The following is an 18884-nucleotide window of genomic DNA, read 5'->3' on the forward strand; positions in this document are numbered from 1 at the left end:
CAAGTGTGTTTATTGAATATTGATTGTTTGCTTTATTTCAGACAACCAGTGCTTTGATTTTTTTATGCTATGTTATAACTGAACCCAAATAAATACCAGTTCAAGTTTATGTAGATTGTATTAAGATGATACTAAAATGTGTCTGACATCAAAAAATCCATGTAGGGGTTTCTCAGAAAATTTGGAATAGTTCTAGCTCAAGATCTAGCTGTACCATTCCTGGGCACAACCCCAAAAACATGCTCTACCATAGCACAAGAACAATATTCATAGTAGCTTTATTCATAATAGCCAGAAACTGGAAACAAGCTATATGCCCCTCAATGAAGAATGGATAAAGACAAAAACTTTATTGAAATCAAATCATAATAACTTAAGTTGTCAGAGATCAAAACAATGAGTACCCTCTGGGAAAAAAATCCCCAGATTCAAAGTGGTTGATTTTTTTGATGTTGGAGGTAGAAGGCTATTGTGTAGTAAAAAAGAGTGAGATTTACAATGAACTCTAAGTTAAATATCATTGGGAGTAACACAAATTGAGCAGAAGCCATCGTCCTTGTGTACTGGTTAGTTTTTCTCCTGTTTTCCAAACACATTGCATTTTTTTTCTTCTCTTGAGCAGATCTAAGAATATGATAGGGCCCCAAAGTGTAGTACAGAATTGATGGTGATAATCAGCCTGCCCCAAGAAGTATTTCATCTTCTTTCTCTTAAAGAGTCAGTATCTTTTTAATAATCTACACTTTAGCTCAAGGATGAATCATTTGTCTTTGTCCCACTTTGTAATCCAAATCCATTGTCTCTGATAAACAAACACACCAAGGTCCCTCATAGACTAGCTCTTTAGTTGCACTGAAATACCTGTTTTTTTTACTTTCTTTTGGTGACAATCTACACCTCAGCTCATACTGAAAATATCCGTCCTACAGGTGATGCTACGGATTCTTCTGGAGACTGTGCAAAGAAGTAGCATTTGAAATGTAAATGAAGAAAATATCTAATAAAAAATAAAATGAAAAATTGAGAATGTAAATTTTGCTAAATAGATATAATTTATCCAACACAATTAGCTCTTTACAGTTGAAAAAAGAAACTTAGAAATACACAGTGAAATATGAAAGTCATGAAGATAGATCTTCATCTGGAATTTTATTTAAGGCCAGGTGTGGTGGCTCATACCTTTAACCTCAGCATTCAGGAGGATGAAGAAGTCTAAGATCAGCCTGTCTATACAACAAGCTCCCAGATAGCCAAGGCTATATAGTGAGACCCTGCCTCAAAAAACCAAAACATTAAATAATAGATTTGGAGCTGAAGAGATGTCTCAATGGTTAAGAGTGTATACTGCTCTTCCAGAGGACTTGAATTCAGTTCCCAAAACCCATGTCAGGCAGGTCAAAACCACTATAACCCCAGCTCCAGGGAATCAATCCCCTCACACCTCTGAGGGCACCTGCAGTCATGAGTATACACAAACACACACACACACACACACAAGTGGGGTACATATAAACTTGCAACTAAATTTTTAAAAGAAAATTTATTTATGAATAGTCTCTTTGGTCAGTGTCACTGGCTAATGTTTGGGTGCATAAATCCAAACCATCAGAGCATAAAGCATTTTTGTTTTAACTGAGTGTCTTATACTTCCTAAATTCTCTTGGTCTTGATGCAGCTATTTATTTTCTTAGTATTTTTTTAAAGCTCCCTTTTCCCTTGATGCCAGAAGCTTGACTTGTTTCCTTCCAATTCATCACGAATGTCATCCTTCGGTGATCAGTTTTTAGCCTCCTGGCTCGCACAAGGCTTCATTTTTGTTATTATCCTACCACTTTTTAGGCAGCCCTACAATTTTGGCTGCTCATCTGGTTGTAGCAAAGTTGAAAACTCCTGAAAAGGGGTTCCCACCTACAGGAACTGTAATAAATGCTTCTTCATCCATTGCTCCATGGACTCTTCATCCGAATCCTGTCAAATAGATACTCCTATCCTGATTTGGTAATGAGGAAACTGAAGCTTGAAGAGATCAACTAACTTGGCCTAGATAGCTAGAAATTAGATGATGAGGGAAACACAAAAGTGTGGAGAAAGTGGAAGCCCAGCTAGAGTAGCTCTTCTCTCATCCAAGTTAGCTTTGTACACAGTCAAGTAACCTACACAGCAAATATAGCAAATAGGGCTACTTCTCATTTTTTAAATGCCTGCCTCAACCCACCTGTTCCTGATGTTTCTTTAGTTCTTTAATTCCTTGAGATTCATGTAAGCATTTTAAAGTGGACAATATCCTGAAAAATAAGCAACCAACTGAATTGCTAACATGCAATCACACGTCACATATTTATTAAGCACCATTTATTAAACAAATAGAATGATATTATTACAGCTATTTATATTTGTTTAGCACTCTAGCTTTGCACAGCCTCACTGTAACCTGAAGAATTACATAGAGCTGAGATTATGATCTTCATTTCATAGATGATGAAATTATGGTTCAAAGAATTTGACTGACTCATCCAAGGTGACACACCTGGGCCCCCTTTTCAGATTCATGGCAAAACTTGGGTGTTCTGATCTTCAATCCTGTGTTCTTTTATCTATATTACATTAACTCAAGAGGTTTACAAGTGGGATACGCAAGGCAAGTATGTATGAATAATTAACTGATAATTTAAATTAGTGTCCATAATTTCAAGAAATGTTAAAAGTGCCAACTGACTGATGTGGACAGTAATTACCAGAAAAAAAAATCAGGGAGATTGGGGGAGGGGGGAACGAATAGGGGATTTTCAGAGAGGAAACTAGGAAAAGGGATAACATTTGAAATGTAAATAAAGAAAATATATAATAAAGAACAAAAAAAGGAAAAAATATCAGGGAGATAACTGTTGGTAAGAACTGCCAGAGAAAGACTCAGAAAATATGTGAGAGCTAAAGGCCTGGCTCCTGGAAAATAGGTAAGAAAAGGACAACTGTGGTGGGTAGGTATTTGAATATAGTGGCCAGACAGGAAGAGAGGACAGAGGTAAGAAAGTACAAGTATTGTCTGGAGAGAGAAGAAGGAGACTGATTTACATAGAGAAGTCTAGAAATGTAGCTCAATGGTACAAGGGCAAGACCTTAGGCTCTGTCCCAAGAGCCACCCGGCCACACACACAAAATAAACCAACAAACCAAAAAACCTAGAAAAGAGAACTTTGTATTGAGGAATAATAGAAGGTTACTAAAGCCTTTCTTAAATTTCTGCCTAAAGTGTTTTGACTTGTAAACAACAATAATAATAAAAAAGATCATCCAAGATTTCTGAGTGAAACTCTGAGAGTAAGGTTGGACAGATTGATCTGACAATACGCATTTGTGTGGAAGGTGGCTGGAAGTAAGGATGACACAGAAACCTTTGACAGTGAGTCAGGGACAAGGTAAGAAGAAGCAGTATTAGAATGGTAGCATAGGGACAATAGAAGAAAGCCAATTACACCTTGCAAAGAGAGCAATGTCAGAACTTGGTGAGCTAGGGGAAGAGTGGAGTTTGTCAGTAGCATTAGAACCTAGGTAGTTTAAGAAAGGTGTCATGACTAGAAATGAGCAAGAGTAGGAGAACTGGTTCAGGCAGTTTCATTTTTTTAAATTACAGGTTAGAAGCAACAAAGATCTAAGTTAACCTGTCCAGCAGTCAGCTGGGTTTGGAGAGACAAAGGTCTGGCCTAGCACCAAGTTGGCATGGTAGGATGAAAGGCATCATGGGAAAGCAGCCCAGGGTCTAGTTTCTACCCGCCACTAAGTCACAAGCACGGCATTTCACTGGGACTGTTTCTTCAGCTAGAAAATGAAATGGAACCCAAGCTCTGGATGAGCTCTGAGGTTCTTAAGGACTAGAAGTCAATTGACTTGTACTTACCTCCTATTTGTTCGGTCTAAGAGGAAATAAACAATCTGATAATCCATAGAGGATTAAATCACCCCACATGTCAAGAATCGGACAAAAAGATGGCAGCAAAGGAGAGAGGGGAAGTAATCAACAAAGAGCAGAAGGAAAGCGATTCTAAATCTAAATGAAACGAAGGAATAAAGCATTATAATAAGTGAGTTACATAAGTCAAATATGACCAATTATAATATACACATTAAATAAATATAATATTTCAATAGAAGATAAGTAGTCGTTGGAAAAGAATGCAAATAGTAAACTCGGGAGAAAGTGTTCAATGCCATACGAAAGCAAAGAAGTGAAATTAACAAATTGAATGTTTCTCTTCCAGAAAGATTTCCCATAAAGTCTGATGCTGGAACAGCAATGGAACTAGGCTAGCCATATATCATTGTGACAGTGAAAATGTATGCAGTCATTGGGAAAAATCACAACCCATAAAAACGTTCGTGCTCTTTGGTCTGCTAATCTCACTCTTGAGAACTTGTACTAGAGCTAGAATTGCAAAAAAAAAAAAAAAGTCACAAACAGGAAAATATTCAAAGCACAGAAAAACTAACCTACCTAAGTGGAATAATAATAATAAGGGAATAGCCTATTAAGATATAATCTACCGGGGCTGGTGAGATGGCTCAGCAGGTAAGAGCACCCGACTGCTCTTCCAGAGGTCCTTAGTTCAAATCCCAGCAACCACATGGTGGCTCACAACCATCCTTAACAAGATCTGACTCCCTCTTCTGGTGTGTCTGAAGACAGCTACAGTGCACTTACATATAATAAATAAATAAATCTTTAAAAGAAAAAAAAGATATAATCTACCAATGGAAGTAAGTTTATGTAACTATTGGCGCTCGCCTTTAATCCCAGCACTTGGGAGGCAGAGGCAGGCAGATTTCTGAGTTCGAGTATGTAGAAGAAAAGAGTGAGTTCCAAGACAGCCAGGGCTACACAGAGAAACCCTGTCTCAAAAAAACAAACAAGCAAACAAACAAACAAAAAGATTGCATCAAGCTGGAGAAAGTTTGCAATAAGAGAATTATACTTATTTGTTTGCTTTGACAAAAGGTCTCACTATGTAGTCTAGGCTAACTTCCAGTTTATAACCCTCTTGTGTCTACTAGCAACTCTTGGGATTATAGGCATATATCACCAAACTCTAAATACCCTAAAAAGCAGACTTTTAAAAGATATAACTGTGGTTATACTTCTATAATACATGGCTTCAAACCAAGAAAATGTTGAGTATGGAAAACAGAAATTTGGGGTTGAAATAGGTAAATATTTTCTCTCCACATTTCCTTCAGGGTTGTCACAGTGAGGTTGTTTTAAATGTTATTTTTATATTTAAAAAATACCTATAAAATTACATGCAGTAGAGTCAAGTGACGTAGAGAGGTCAAAGAGGGAGAAGAGTAGAGAAAATATTAACGTTCTTGCCAAAGACATAATTTGTGTTCTAAGTGCCGAAGAATGGGAGGAACTCGGATTTGTGTTTATAGCAGTAGTGAAATAAGGAGACACTAACAGAACAGTGGCAAAATGAGACAGGAAAGTTGTGTCTTTTTTTTTTTAATGGTGATATAAAATCAGTGATAAAAGTAACTAACAAAGATGAAGACAAAGGAAAAAAGGAACAAGGTCCCTCATTAAGGGGCCATGGGGAACAAAGTGATAGAGACAATGCAGCACACCTACGCAGATTTGAATGAAGCATAGAGACACTGAGGTGTTTCCCCAGCCTGCTAGCGTATGTCTTTAATCCCAGGAATTGGGAAGCAAACCCACAAAAAACAAAAACAAAAACCAGGTCGATCCCTATGAGTTCAAGGTCACCCAGGTCTCTGTAGCTAGTTCTAGGCTAGACAGTGGTACACAGTGAGATCTTGTGGAGAGACAGGGGAGGATAAAATAGCAGACTATCAAGCCCAGGAAGTTAGTCTTGACTAAGCAGCTTGGAGTTCTGGGGCCCAATGATGGAGGATCTTAAATGAGTTGTAATGAAGAGAATAACGTTACCACATGGAGCCTATGGCTAGCAGCAGTGACGGGCAAGGAGATTGTGCTCATAAGGGTGGGAACCTGGTAAGACTCAAAAAGGCCACTTAATTTACTTCTAAGAGAAGAACTCTTGTGCTCCAAGGGAGAGAGATGTATTTAAAGAACAAAAAGAAAGGCAGAGGGGCATTATGATTTAGCTGTTTTACTCTGTAGCCTAGTACCTCCCTCCCCTACACTCCAGACAGAGAGAACACTTGAGGCCAATAAGAAGTTGGTGTGTGTAGATGAGTACTGATCACAAAGAGCAGCAAAGGTTGGGGGTTGACTCAGAAGACCAATAGGCTAGCAGGTGACTTTCACAGGAAACGAGGCTGAAAAGAGATTGCCCTTCTCATGAATGCCCGCCCAGAAACTCTTTCTTCTCAAGCTCAGGGTTTAGCTTCCTCTGCTCCATACACCCACCAGATCCTCCAAACCCGTAAGTGTTGTGGCAAGAGGACTGAACAGGTAGGAAAACTGACTGCCCCACCCTAGCCTTGAAATCCTATCGACTGATTCAAAAAGATCTGGTGACGGGTTTATTTATGCTTTATCTAACTAGAGCTAGGAAAGGGAAGAGAGCAGTGAAGAGCCAGTTCTGGGCGTCTACTCCTGTCACCACCCTGTTCTGCACAAACCTGCTTTGCCCATCACTAGGAGAGCTTGGAGGTTTTCTTCCTTCTCAGTCAGAGTTGTCCACTCCTCCTCTCATTATATAGGTGGGAGCTATCAAGTGTGTTCTCCCGCAGTCCTAGAGGTAGGGGTAATCTTATTCCTGCTTCCAAGGCTGCTATCAACCTGGACCCTGCCTCCAGAGATTCCTTAGGGTCAGCAACCAAGAGCAGTATTCTGTTTCATGGCTGCTCTGCAGTTCAACACCAGCAGGCTTCGAGAGGGTATGTAGGGCCCTGCAAGGCAGGTTCACATGCCCTGTACCCTATTTCAGCACCTTGACAGGTAGGACTATCTTGTCTTTGAGAGGGAGCCAGGAAGTGGGTGTGAATGCTGCATGTGACTTATATGGTATCTGTGCTATGCTAGTACCCCAGCTTCCTGGTTCTGCCTTGTTTCATTATACACATCAGGCCCATCTTGAGATTGCTCCACTCTTCACTCCTCTAGTTGAAGTCACTACTCTGGTTGGAGAAACACATGCTGTGGAAGGACCTGGGGGAAGCAGAACCAGCAAAGAGTACTGAGGTTTGAGAAACGGGAACAGTGGCCCCAGGAAGGGACAGAAAAGGAGAAAGAATCATAGGAGTAACTAAAAAGTGGCTTAAAAAGAGGACAGCTGATGCCCCTATCAAGTGTCACTAAGGAGCTCCCTCCCCTCTGCCTGCAGTTAGTCCCCTTCCTGTCATATCCAGTGCCCACCGTTATAATCGGTCACCCTCATAAGCAGGGAAGATGCTGTCTTGGTGGATGTCCGCCCACCTGCTGATGCTTTCTTCATGTAGGGTCACCAAAGCCAGGGAGGAAGCAGTTGTTCGGCGCTTGGGTGTGCTACCTCTGCATAGCTGCTGGAGCTGGTTTCGATACTTGTCCCCCGTGAACAGATAGAGCACTGGATCAAGACAGCTATTAGCACTGGCCAGGGGACGAGTCACTTTGTAAACCACATTAACAATGTTCAGCACCCGGCATTCAGCGTTCAACAGTCTTGCCAGGTAGTAAATTGTGCGGGTGATGTGGAAAGGCACAAAGCAGACAGCGAAGACAGTCAGTACCACAGCAATGGTGCGGAGAGAACGGAGCCGAGAAGATGACTGTCCAGCTCCTGGCAAAGGTCGATACAGTCGCCGGGCCATGAGTCCATAGCAGACCAGAGTGATCAAGAAGGGCAAGCCAAAGAGCAGCACCATGATTGTGGAACTGAAGTATACGTAGTGGTCAAACTCCTCAGGCAGAGTCGTGTCATGGCACAGGATGGTGGTTCCATTGGCATTGGTTGTCACAAAGAAGAGGTTGGGCACGAGGCAGCCAGCTACTACCAACCAAACACCTAGGCAGAGAAGACTTGCAAATCGAGGGCGGCCCCAGCGTATTGCCCGCAGTGGATGGCAGATGCCCATGTAGCGGTGCACACTGATGCAGGTGAGGAAAAGGACACTGCAGTAGAGGTTCCAGTAGAAAAGAAAGCGGACGAACTTGCAGAAGCCAGTGCCAAAGGGCCAGTGGTTTCTGGCAGCATAGTAGTAGACGAGGGTGGGCAGTGACAGCACATACAAGGTGTCTGACAATGCCAAATGGAACATGTAAGTGGCTGTTGCATCCCAGGGTCGAAGGCGGAAGAGGAACAGCCAAAGGGTTGGGGCATTGAGGGCCAGGCCCAGCACAAAGACAACTGCATAGCTCAGAGGCAACAGGATGAACTTGAATTCCTCATTAAACTTACAATCACCATCTCCAGAACTTGGGCTGGGACCTAGTGATGTGAATAGCAAGGAGTCTGCACTGGTCATGGCCCCCTACAAGTAGAAAGGACAGAAGTGAGGATCTGATTTCTCTACTTTTCCAGTCCTGATGAACCTACAATAAAAGAGGAAAAGCACCCAGGAGAGCTAGGAGGAGCAAATCCAGGTGCAACCCAGGCCTGCCCAGCCCCTACCCAGCTCCCTTAGCCCAGCCCCTACCCAGCTCCCTTAGCCCAGCCCCTACCCAGCTTCCTTAGTCCCGTCCAGGGACTGATGGCATCAGGCAGTGCTCGGGCTCAGGGAGGCAGTCAATGGTGTTCTGCTGCTTCCTCTGGCCTGCAGAACCTGGCTAGCTGAAGAGGGTGGAGGGTAAGGAGCACCATCTAAAGGGAAAACACCCAGGCTCAAATTGTCATCGAACTCACCACCACAGCTCTGACCTGGTGATGAGGGACCTCTTTCCCTCACCTCTCACCTTAGTTCCAGTTCTCTGTACTCTTAGTTCCCCCTGATGTGGCCTCACTTCACGCCTGCCTCCAGCCCAGGAGTACCACCACCACCCTTGCCTAGGAACCTTGGCAAGACTCCTACCCGGTGCCCTTGAAGCTGAGCCCAGCTGACTCTGTCACCCTTCCTCTTGGCAGCCAGAGGGCATATTCTCGGGGGTGGGACTCGGGGTGGGGCCTTTTTTCTCCTCCTGTCCCATCCCAACAGATTGTCAGAGCTAGAAAAACCCTTGGAGGTTATCTGGTCCAACCCACTCAGCACACAGATTGGGAAACTGGGACCCAGTGAGATTACTGTTTAACAGCTTCAAAATGATTGTGTACACAAGGAGACATTCTAGTTTACGGATAAAGAGGCAGGCCACTGAAGATAATTAAATTACAGGAAGATCATATAAGTTTATGGGTGTAGAAACATGGGAAATGAATTTTTACATGGACAACAGCAAGTCAACACACTGAAGGACTTTTGAAAATATAAACTACTGATAATCATCTTAACTCTGTGTGTATTTAATTATAGCAAATGTTTATCTAGTCCTTATTCTATGCTAGGCACTGTTCTTAGGACTTTATACCTGTTGATGGTACCACAGGCTCTCTATCAAATAGGCTCTATTACTGTCCTAATTACTGATGAGAAAATTAAAGCATGGATAGTTTCGGTGTTTTGATGATTCATGGTAAAATAAAGACTTGAACCCACACAAGTCTTCCATGGACCAAACTCTAATATCAATGACTTCATAAGTATGATAACTTGATCCTCCAAGCTTCTGGCTCTAATCTGGGAAAGGGTCAACAAACATTTCCTGGGAGCTTTTGGTTCTGGGCCCTGGTAGTTCACTTCTAATGAATAAAACAGATTTTAAAACTGCCAGCTTAATGGAGTTCACAAAATAGTAGAGGTAATAATAAATCAATAAAAATATATAGGATATGATCACTGTTATAAAGAAAAATAAAGAAGAGAATGAAGAAGAATTTGTTGTTTTAAATATGGGAGTGACTTGGAGAGCAGGTATTTTGAGGAAGGAAAACAGAACATGAGGTCAGAACAGTTGAGAGGGACCAGTTCCTGAAGGTTCTTGTGCACCAGGGTAGGCCTTTACTGAGTGGAAGAAAACTATAGAGTGTTTGCAGAAAAGAAGTGTCATGGTCTGAGTTAATCTCTAAATAACTCTGTTCTGAGACTAGATAACAGGGTTAGTAGCACAGGAAGAGGCTACTAATAACACACATGATGGCCGTGTGGACCAAGGTGGGAAAGGTTACAAGAAATCATCATATTCTGAGTAGAATGTGAAAACAGAAACTAAGTTTACTGATGTGGGGTATGAGAGGAAAAGAAGGAGTCAAGAGTAACTCTAAGCCAGGCAGTGGTTGTGCACGCCTTTAGTCCCAGCAGTTGGGAGGCAGAGGCAGGCAGATTTCTGAGTTTGAGGCCAGCCTGGTCTACAAAGTGAGTTCCAGGACAGCCAGAGCTACACAGAGAAACCCTGTCTCGAAAAACAAAAAACAAACAAACAAAAAAACCCAGTAACTCTAAGCCAAGACTGGTTATGATTAACAAGCACAAGCCTGTAATGTCAGTACTTATGGTTGGAGGATGAGACAGGAGGATTGCTCCAAGTTCAAGGCCAGAGACTGGGTCTCGTACTAAGCCTCTGACAAAGAAAAAAAAAATGATTCCAGGTTTCTTGCCTGGGTGACTAGAAGAGAAGTCTTATTAACAGGCTCAGAGGGCTATAAGAAAGCTGATTTGGGGAAAGAAGAGAAGTTCATTTCCCAGCATGTATGTTTTCAGATGCCTATGACACATGTAAGAACAGATGGCCAGGAAACAGTTCATATCTCCCTGTGGATGCTAGCCAAGAAACTTCCCTAACACATCCCACCCCTTCCTACACAGCACCTTGTCTCTCTCCATCACTCCAAGAGAACTTTGTCTTAATACAGGAGAGAAGGCATGCAGAGCAAGCCTCCACTGTTAAAAAGCCTAATGTCAGAGAACAGTTGTAAGCAGCTGTGGATCTGAGGCCTCTGGAGATAACTGGGGCTTTGTGAGTATCACTGTCTCTGAAGGCAAATTGGGTCTGGAGGATGCTCTGGACAAGGTGAGCAGTACTTGTTGGGAGGGATAAGCAAGCTGGAGCAGAATCTTTAAGCTGGGAAGCAATAAAGACTCAGAACCTGATTCTCAGGTCCTAAGAATGTGACCTAACTACATCCTAGAAGGGAGAGGAGGAGGCAGGCCTGCAAAGAAGACTCTAGAATCCAGAATCTAGATCTCTTGGAAGAGCTACAATCCTGGATCAGGGGGTGGATTGGTGGATCTGGAGACTCTGCCTTGCTTCAGGGTTGAATCACAAATAACCTGAGTCCTGGACTACTGAATATTAGTATGTGGTATAAAAAGTCCAAGTTGAAACCAGATGAGCTTGAATTCAAACTCTTGTTCTGCTTATCAACTGTATAACCCTAGGCACCTAGTATATGTTATAAAAAGCCCAAGTGTTTGGAGCCAGTGAGTGTGAATTCTAATCCTTGTTCTGTTTATTACCTTTATAACCCTAGGCACCTATTTGTGACAATTTCCTCACCAGTGAAATGGGGATAGTAATATCAAACTATAGGTATCAGAATATGTATTGATCAGTAGGTATGAGTCTTAAAATGCTGCAAGTCTGTAATACTTCCCTTCACGTTATTCTGTTCCCAGGGTTAACACTGGCCTCTACGGAGGAGGTGAAGGGTGTCTTGAGACATGTCTCAAGTCATGGAGAAGTGTCACATTAGAAAACACCCAGCCTGAGCCAGCTTCCTGCTCTACTGCTTCAAGCTGGCTTACCTTGAGGGGTTCCACTGACTTAAGTCTGCCAGGCTTCAACCGAGTAAAGTACAAGCAGGCTTGGGCTTGTCCCTGGACACCGCTGCAGTAGCAGCTGCTGCTTCCACTGCCGCCCAGTGGCTACTTTAGGAAAAGACCTCCCCCACTATTTCTAACGGAAGTCCCAGCTTCTGCCACCCTCCTGGAGGAAAGCAAGCACCACAGATCACACTCCTTGTCTCTGAACTGCTTCTTCACTTTGGTCTCTGTGGCTTGCCTCACATGGCTTCTGCTATTCCACTAGACACTCCTAACTCCTTTCCCTGGCTCCTTTTTGTCATTCTTCCGCCAAATGTGGGCCTTTCCCAAATCAGGCTCCCCTCCCTGCCACAACCCTCCTTCCTCTCCTCTTCCTCTTTGCCACCACCTCTCTCTCACTTTCCCCTCTCCAGCTCTCCTCAGAAAACTACCCTCATGAATTTAACTGCCATTTTGATATTGTCAATAATTATCTTTTATTTTGTTTTTGAGAGAAGATCTTGCTCAGGTTTGCTTTAAACCCATAAACCCACAATACACCACTTTGCCTTCTTAGTGCTATTATTCCAATATGTACTACCACACCTCATAGTTCTCTCTCTCTCTCTCTCTCTCTCTCACACACACACACACACACACACACACACATATGCTCACTCCTCCCTGTCCCCTTCCAAATTTCTTTCTCAGAGCTGGAGAGAAGGCTCAGTACTTAAGAGTACTTGCTGCTCTTACAGAGGACCTGGGTTTGAGGCCCAGCACCCACATCTGGCAGCTCACAACCACTTATAATTCCAGACAACCCTGTCTGCCCTTTGGCTTTGTGGGCCCTACACTCAGGTACACATACATACACATACACACATATATAATTAAAAGTAAATATTTAAAATACTTCTCTCGTGCTTTCATAACATCTATTTTAATAGAAATTATGGCTCATCATAGATTTCTGATAATTATACTCATTTGTGTTTTTACCCATCTCCTTCTGAACCTCTCACTCCTAAGCTAGATCCAAAGCTCCTGTCCTCACTTCTTATAAAGTTATGACCTAGAAAAAAGCAGCTTTTCCAAATGAGGTTTGTGGTTGTCCAAAACTGCTTTTCAATTCAAAGCATTCAGTAAATGTTGAGTGAATGTTTATCCAGGTTTGTTGTAGATTATGCCCACATGGGCATTTGGTATCAGTTTAGTATTTATCTTAATACATAAATGTTTCCATACCATTATTGGTGATAACCATTTCATTCTATTACTCCAATCCTCCCCCCCCCAGTCTTCTCTTTCCTGGTCCCTCACATGTAGTATTCATAAATGTATTGGTGGTGATTTCTCTGAAATGTCTGTGGTTTACTGGGGACCAGAGTAAAAAAAAAAATGGAGGAAAGACATATTTTCCAATCTCTTTAATTTAGAATGGAGGGAGGAAGAGAAAGAGGAAGAGAGAAAAGGAAGGAAGGTGGAAAGGAAGGAGGAAGGGAGGGAGGGAGGGAGGGAGGGAGGGAGGGAGGGAGGAAGAAAATGAGTGGAAGGTAACAATGTAGTTGAAAAACAAAGGCAGACAGTTCTAAGTAATTCCAGCTTCATAGCCTATCAGCTGTGTGACTGACTAAGCCTCCCTTGAAATATCAGACAGTACACATAAGAGCTCAGTGTCTAGCTGCTGCCGTCAGCATCATTGTTAGTAGGTGTATTTTGGAGGCTATATTCGGAGTCTCTTCCTTATAAAGTGAAAAAAAATGAGGTCACCTTCTGAGAGTTAAAGCTTGATGGATAGAAATAGTAATCAGAGCCCTGGCTAGTCCAAACTTACTAATGAAATCACATCAAAGTGCCTGGCTCCTTACAGGTAGGCTCAAGGTAGGCTTTGCTCATGTGTCCTCCCTCTGGTGCTCCTTTAAAGAAATTGGGGGAGGGGGGTTAAATAGAGCCTTACTCCATACCCCAGGTTAGCCTGTAACTCACTATGAATCCTAGGCTGGTCTTGAACTAGACAATCCTCCTACCCCAGCCTCCACAGTGCTAGCACTACAAGGCATGTGACACCACACCCAGCTTAGTGTGCCTTACTTGGCTTTCTAAATGTGATCATCATGTAGGTAGTTCCCAGTAGCTGATCCATCTATCACCTTTCCATCCTCCCCCACTGAGCCAATGCCCTTGTTCACATCCCACTCAAATCTGTTGATTTGGAAAGAATGTAAGAGCCAGAGAAAGGTGGGGGAGCAGTGTGGAACACTGAGTTCCAGGCCTGGCATGGCTCTTCCAGTCCTGGACTCACTGTAGCTATAATTACCTGTTCAAGATCTGCACAGAAAATTGAGCTCATCTACACCCCCATCGTGGACGGGAGAGGAGCTCATGAGCCCCCCCCCCCCTGAGGATTCCTGCATAGCTAATAGCTCATGGTGGAGAAGGTGAGAGGTTTTCTTCAGTGGTGTTGCTGCTGGTAAGATGCCCCTGCTCCTGTAAACAAAGTCTACCCCATGCTCCTATAAACAACCCTAATCTCATGGGGTCATAGAAAACAGACATGAAAATATAAAGAGGATTAGTTGAGAAGAGGAGGCAAGGGAACAAGAAAGAGTAATGAGTGTGAACATGGTCAAAATGCATCATGTTCATGTCTGGAAATGCTATAATGAAACCTATTATTATGTACAATTAACACATGCTATTAAGATACTTTAAAATCTGTTGATTTGCTTTCAGTTACAATAACAGAAAATTTCAGCTAACTTAAAAGAGAGAGAGAGAGAGAGAGAGAGAGAGAGAGAGAGAGAGAGAGAGAGAGAGAGAGAGAGAGAGAGAGAGAGAGAGAGAGAGAGATGTATATTAGCTTTCATTTAAGTCCAGGAGCAGAATCAGCAGTTCAGTAATGTCATACAAATCTAGATTTGTTCCATCTTTCTGATCTGCAGCCCTCAGCATGTTGTTAGGAACGTTCATGGTCACAAGGGGACTGTGGCAGTTTGTGCATTGCATCCAAACTTGGCACTATTCAATGAGAAGAGAGGAAGGCCTCTCTTCCTGTGTATTTATTTTTATCATTCAGGAAACCTTTTTCAGAATCTCGCCAGCATATTACCCCTCACATCTCAGTGGCCTGAATTTCATCATGCCTAGCTAACCCAGTCACTTTCAAGGAGATGAAACAACCCTATCTGATTTTTTTTAAATCTGATTTATTAAGAGGAGCACCAGAGGAGGGTAGATACCTCTAAAAATAGTGTCTCTCTCTACAAAGACAGGGAGAGGGCAACTGAGTTGGTATACAGTCCTATCTGCTACAATCCTGTCTGTACAACCCTTAGCGAATAAGCCATCCCTTCCTCATACAGAGGTGTGATTTTTCACATCATAACTGGAAGGTCTAGTAGGGATATCATTGGGGTATGCAGAGTGGGAGTGGAAAGGACCTGAAAAATACTGCTCCCAACAATGTATCAGAGATGTCTTCCTTTAAAAATGCAGATACTCTGGGTCAAATGAAAAGATAGCAATAGTTCTCTATAGGGGATTGATTAATAGGAAAGCAGCACAAGGGAATTTGTTGGGGGAAATGTGGGTGTACACAGGAGTATTGGTTTCCTACAAATATTGCAACGACTTATCACAGACGTGGCTTAAAACAATACATGGTAGTTCTCTTACAAATCCCGAGGTTAGACGTCTGAAACCAGCATCAATGGGCTAAAATTAAGCAGAGCTTTGTGTAAATTTCCAGAGTCGCCTGGCATCCTGAGTCTGAAGAGAATCTGTCCCCTTGTGGTTTTAGCTTGCAGAGCTGCATCCCACCACTCCAGTCTTCAGAGCCAGCAATGACAGCATCTTGCTTCTTTCTTCATATTGCTTGTCTCTTCAGGCAAATCTGGTCTTTGTTTGTTGGTTGGTTGTTGGTTTTAGACAGGGTCTCACCATGCAGCGCTGGCTGGCCTGGCATTTGCTATGTAACCAGGCTGGCCTCGAACTCACAGAGACCCATCTGCCTCTGCCTCTCAAATGCTAGCATTAAAGGTGTGTGCCATCATACCCACCTTGCCTCTCTTTCAATAAGACTAATGACTCCATTTGAGCCCACATGGATAATCCAGAATAATCTCTCTATTTTAAGAACCCTAATCACATCTGCAAAATCCCTTTCACCATGTAAGGTAATGGCTTAGGCTTCAATGATCATGACCTGCTATTTAGGGGTCAATATTTAGCCCGCCATAGTAGGTAGGACTTCACCAAAGTGCTCTCAAGATTTGTTCATTATTCTGGGCACAGTGGCATATGCCCGTAATCTCAGAGCTGTAGAAGTTACAGCAGGAGTTGTGAGTTCCAGGCTAGCCTGAGCTGCACAATGAGACCTTGTCTCAAAAAAAAAATGTGCATTTTATCATCTATAGATTACATCACAGCCTCAAATTACAAATATTCAGAAAAAAAAAAGATAACAGTTTGAGTTCAATCATAGTAAGGAGTTAAAGACCTACAGAGTCTCCTTTCTTCCAACTCAGGGGACTATAACCTGACTTGAAAGGGGAGTGATAAACACCTAAAAGGGAGTATGGGGCTTTGAGTGTGGGTCTGGTGAAAGTTAGGCCAAAAATAGATTGATTCTTGTTTTATTACCTACCCCACCATAATCACCAACCTTAGCAAGTCTTCAGCGTTTTCCCCCATGCTGAAGCTTAGTTTCTGTCTCTTTAAAGTCCCAGTAGAATCTGAGGTTCTCTAGCTACCTGAAAATGCCTGTGAAAGACACAGAACAATTAACTGAAAAGACCTTGAGGTGCATACCAGTCACAAATGGCAGCAGCTGACTCAGTCAGCTGATTCTATCTAGGGATTCCATCTAGGTGTTAGAGGCAGATATGGAAATCTGCAGTGCACTTTCTGGATTTCCAGATTCTTGTGACCTAAAGGAATTGGACCAGAGACATCTGGGTAGTGGCAGTAACAGAGACTGCTTCTTAAGAAAGGGAACATTTCCAACGGAAGCTCAACGGCATTGAGCTACAGGAGTTGTGACTTTTTCAAGGTCATCATTTCCAGCATGTGTATATGAGGACTCTTCTCATGTGGGTGTTCTGTCCCATACATGTAGCCTTTGGTTGTGAGTTCTAAGCTCTTTCATTGTCATTTGTTTCTTTCATATGCTAATTTTTGAGACAGGGTCTCTCTATGTAGCCCTGGTTGTCCTGGAACTCACAGAGATCTACCTGAGTCCACCTACTGAATGCTGGGATCAGAGGCATGTGCCATCACATCCAACCATATGTTAATTTTGATACTTCTAGCTCTACCCTACATAGGGTCCTGGGTGAGGAAAAGAAAGACCCAGCTCAGCCAGACTTCTAAACCACAGCTATAGCTATCCTCAGAGGACTAGAGAGCCCATCTCAAGGATTGAAGACTATGGATATAAGTAGACACGGTAGACCAGCTAGGCCCAAGGAGTACTAGATCCTCAGACCTTAGAGTTTCTGCTTTTACATGCTTCATGCCTACAGAGGTAGGGCCAAGGCCCTATGAGAAAAACAAGAAATAGATGTCCTGGCTGCTGCAGGGACAAAAATATCTCTAATTCCATATGAGTGGTCACACAAGGTAAGGGAAGCTGCTTAGAGCATGGACCTAGTTTCTGGGATTGGAAAGACTAGAGAGCTGAGCAGTGGGAGGTAGAGAAGTTATTCTAGGCCTGGGTTGTACAATGTCAATTGCCTATTCCCTGCATGGGTAATGTTCAATTTGTCTTGCAGAGAACCTGCCTCTAGGCCAGGAATGCTATGCTACCTTCCTTTCTGATAAGAAAACCAAGTCAAGGAACTCTACTCCTGCCCCATCACCTACAGAAGATTGATTCCTGCTGCTCACTGGAGCTGAGAGAATCAGGGTTTCTGATTGACATCAGGCTGCAAGAGTCCAAAGTCTCCAGTGGGGGACCATCGGGAAAGGCTACTCTTTCCCATGCTCTTGGCTTTCTTGTGGCCTGGAAAATTCCAGAGGCTTAAATGCGACACAAGTTGCTCAGACAAACCAAGGTCCACACTGTGAACCCTAATAGTTTTACCCTGTGTTATACTTCACCACTAAGAATTTCAACTTGACTTTGATCCCAACCCTCATATGCAATGTTTTCACAAGTCCAAAACCCACCAATTTCCTTCTTTTTTTTAATTAGATATTTTCTTTATTTACATTTCAAATGTTATCCCCTTTCCTAGTTTCCCCTCCGAAAATCCCCTACCCCCTCCCCACTCCCCGTGCTCACCAACCCACCCACTCCTGCTTCCTGGCCCTGGCATTCCCCTATACTGGGACAGAGAACCTTCACAGGACCAAGGGCATCTCCTCCCATTAATGACCGACTAGGACATCCTCTGCTACATAGGCGGCTGGAGCCTGAGTCCCTCCTTGTGTACTCTTTGGTTGGTGGTTTACTCTGGGGGTACTGGTTAGTTCGTATTGTTGTTTCTTCTAGGGGACTGCAAACCCCTTCAGCTCCTTGGGTCCTTTCTCTAGCTCCTTCTTTGGGGACCCTGTGCTCAGTTCAATGGGACCCTGTGCTCAGTTCAATGGATGGCCAATTTCCTTTTAAATGCCCCTACCAGTAACTGTTAGGTCTCAATCCCAAAACAAATGTCTGAGGTGCCTATTTAACAGAACAAAGCGGACCTGGCCTCAGGTTATCCCAGTCCCTCCTGGTGCCTCAGTCCCTACCCATCACCAACTCTCCAGCCCAGAGCCTGGGCTGCACTTCCCCCACGGTTCTTCCCATTTTAGCTACATGGTCTTTTTTTTTTTTTCACCTTTGGCCTTTTGGCTTTTGGTTTCCAGGGTTTCTGGATTCCCCCACCCCCCACCCCTCCCACACACATACACATGCGCGCTCGTGCACGAAACCCAGCACAGGATAATGTTCATTCTTGACCTTTCCACATACATCTGGCTATGTTCTCTCTTTTATCTACAATAAATCTCCTCCACTATACTTAGGAGCAGTTATGTTCTTCTTCTTTCTTTTTTTTTTTTTTTTTCATTCAGCAACATCATCAGAATCCCCTAGCTCTGGCCTACCTCCTCAGTAACAATCAGCTGATCCCTGGCCACTAATCTGTACACACTAATCTCTTTTCCAA

General features: G+C 43.0%; 1 protein-coding gene across 5 annotated transcripts; it reads right to left on the minus strand.

Moving 5' to 3' along the window:
• Positions 1–4863: 4863 nt before the first annotated feature.
• Positions 4864–9005, minus strand: P2ry4 (pyrimidinergic receptor P2Y4). 5 transcript variants are annotated; one of them, XM_021153379.2, is made up of 3 exons: positions 8968–8994; positions 8621–8759; positions 4864–8430 (listed from the first exon to the last, which is right to left on the minus strand). In XM_021153379.2, exon 3 carries the CDS (start codon positions 8422–8424, stop codon positions 7339–7341), a length of 1086 nt encoding a protein of 361 aa, XP_021009038.1. In that variant the 5' UTR covers positions 8425–8430; positions 8621–8759; positions 8968–8994; the 3' UTR covers positions 4864–7338. The 5 variants fall into 5 exon arrangements, with proteins under 5 accessions (XP_021009038.1, XP_029328799.1, XP_021009036.1 ...); XM_029472939.1 differs by having other exon boundaries at positions 8621–8729; positions 8852–8987; XM_021153377.2 differs by having other exon boundaries at positions 8852–8987.
• Between the last annotated feature and the right edge of the window lie 9879 nt (positions 9006–18884).

This window comes from Mus caroli, chromosome X (genome assembly GCF_900094665.2).
Source record: "Mus caroli chromosome X, CAROLI_EIJ_v1.1, whole genome shotgun sequence".
Lineage (NCBI taxonomy): Eukaryota > Metazoa > Chordata > Mammalia > Rodentia > Muridae > Mus > Mus caroli.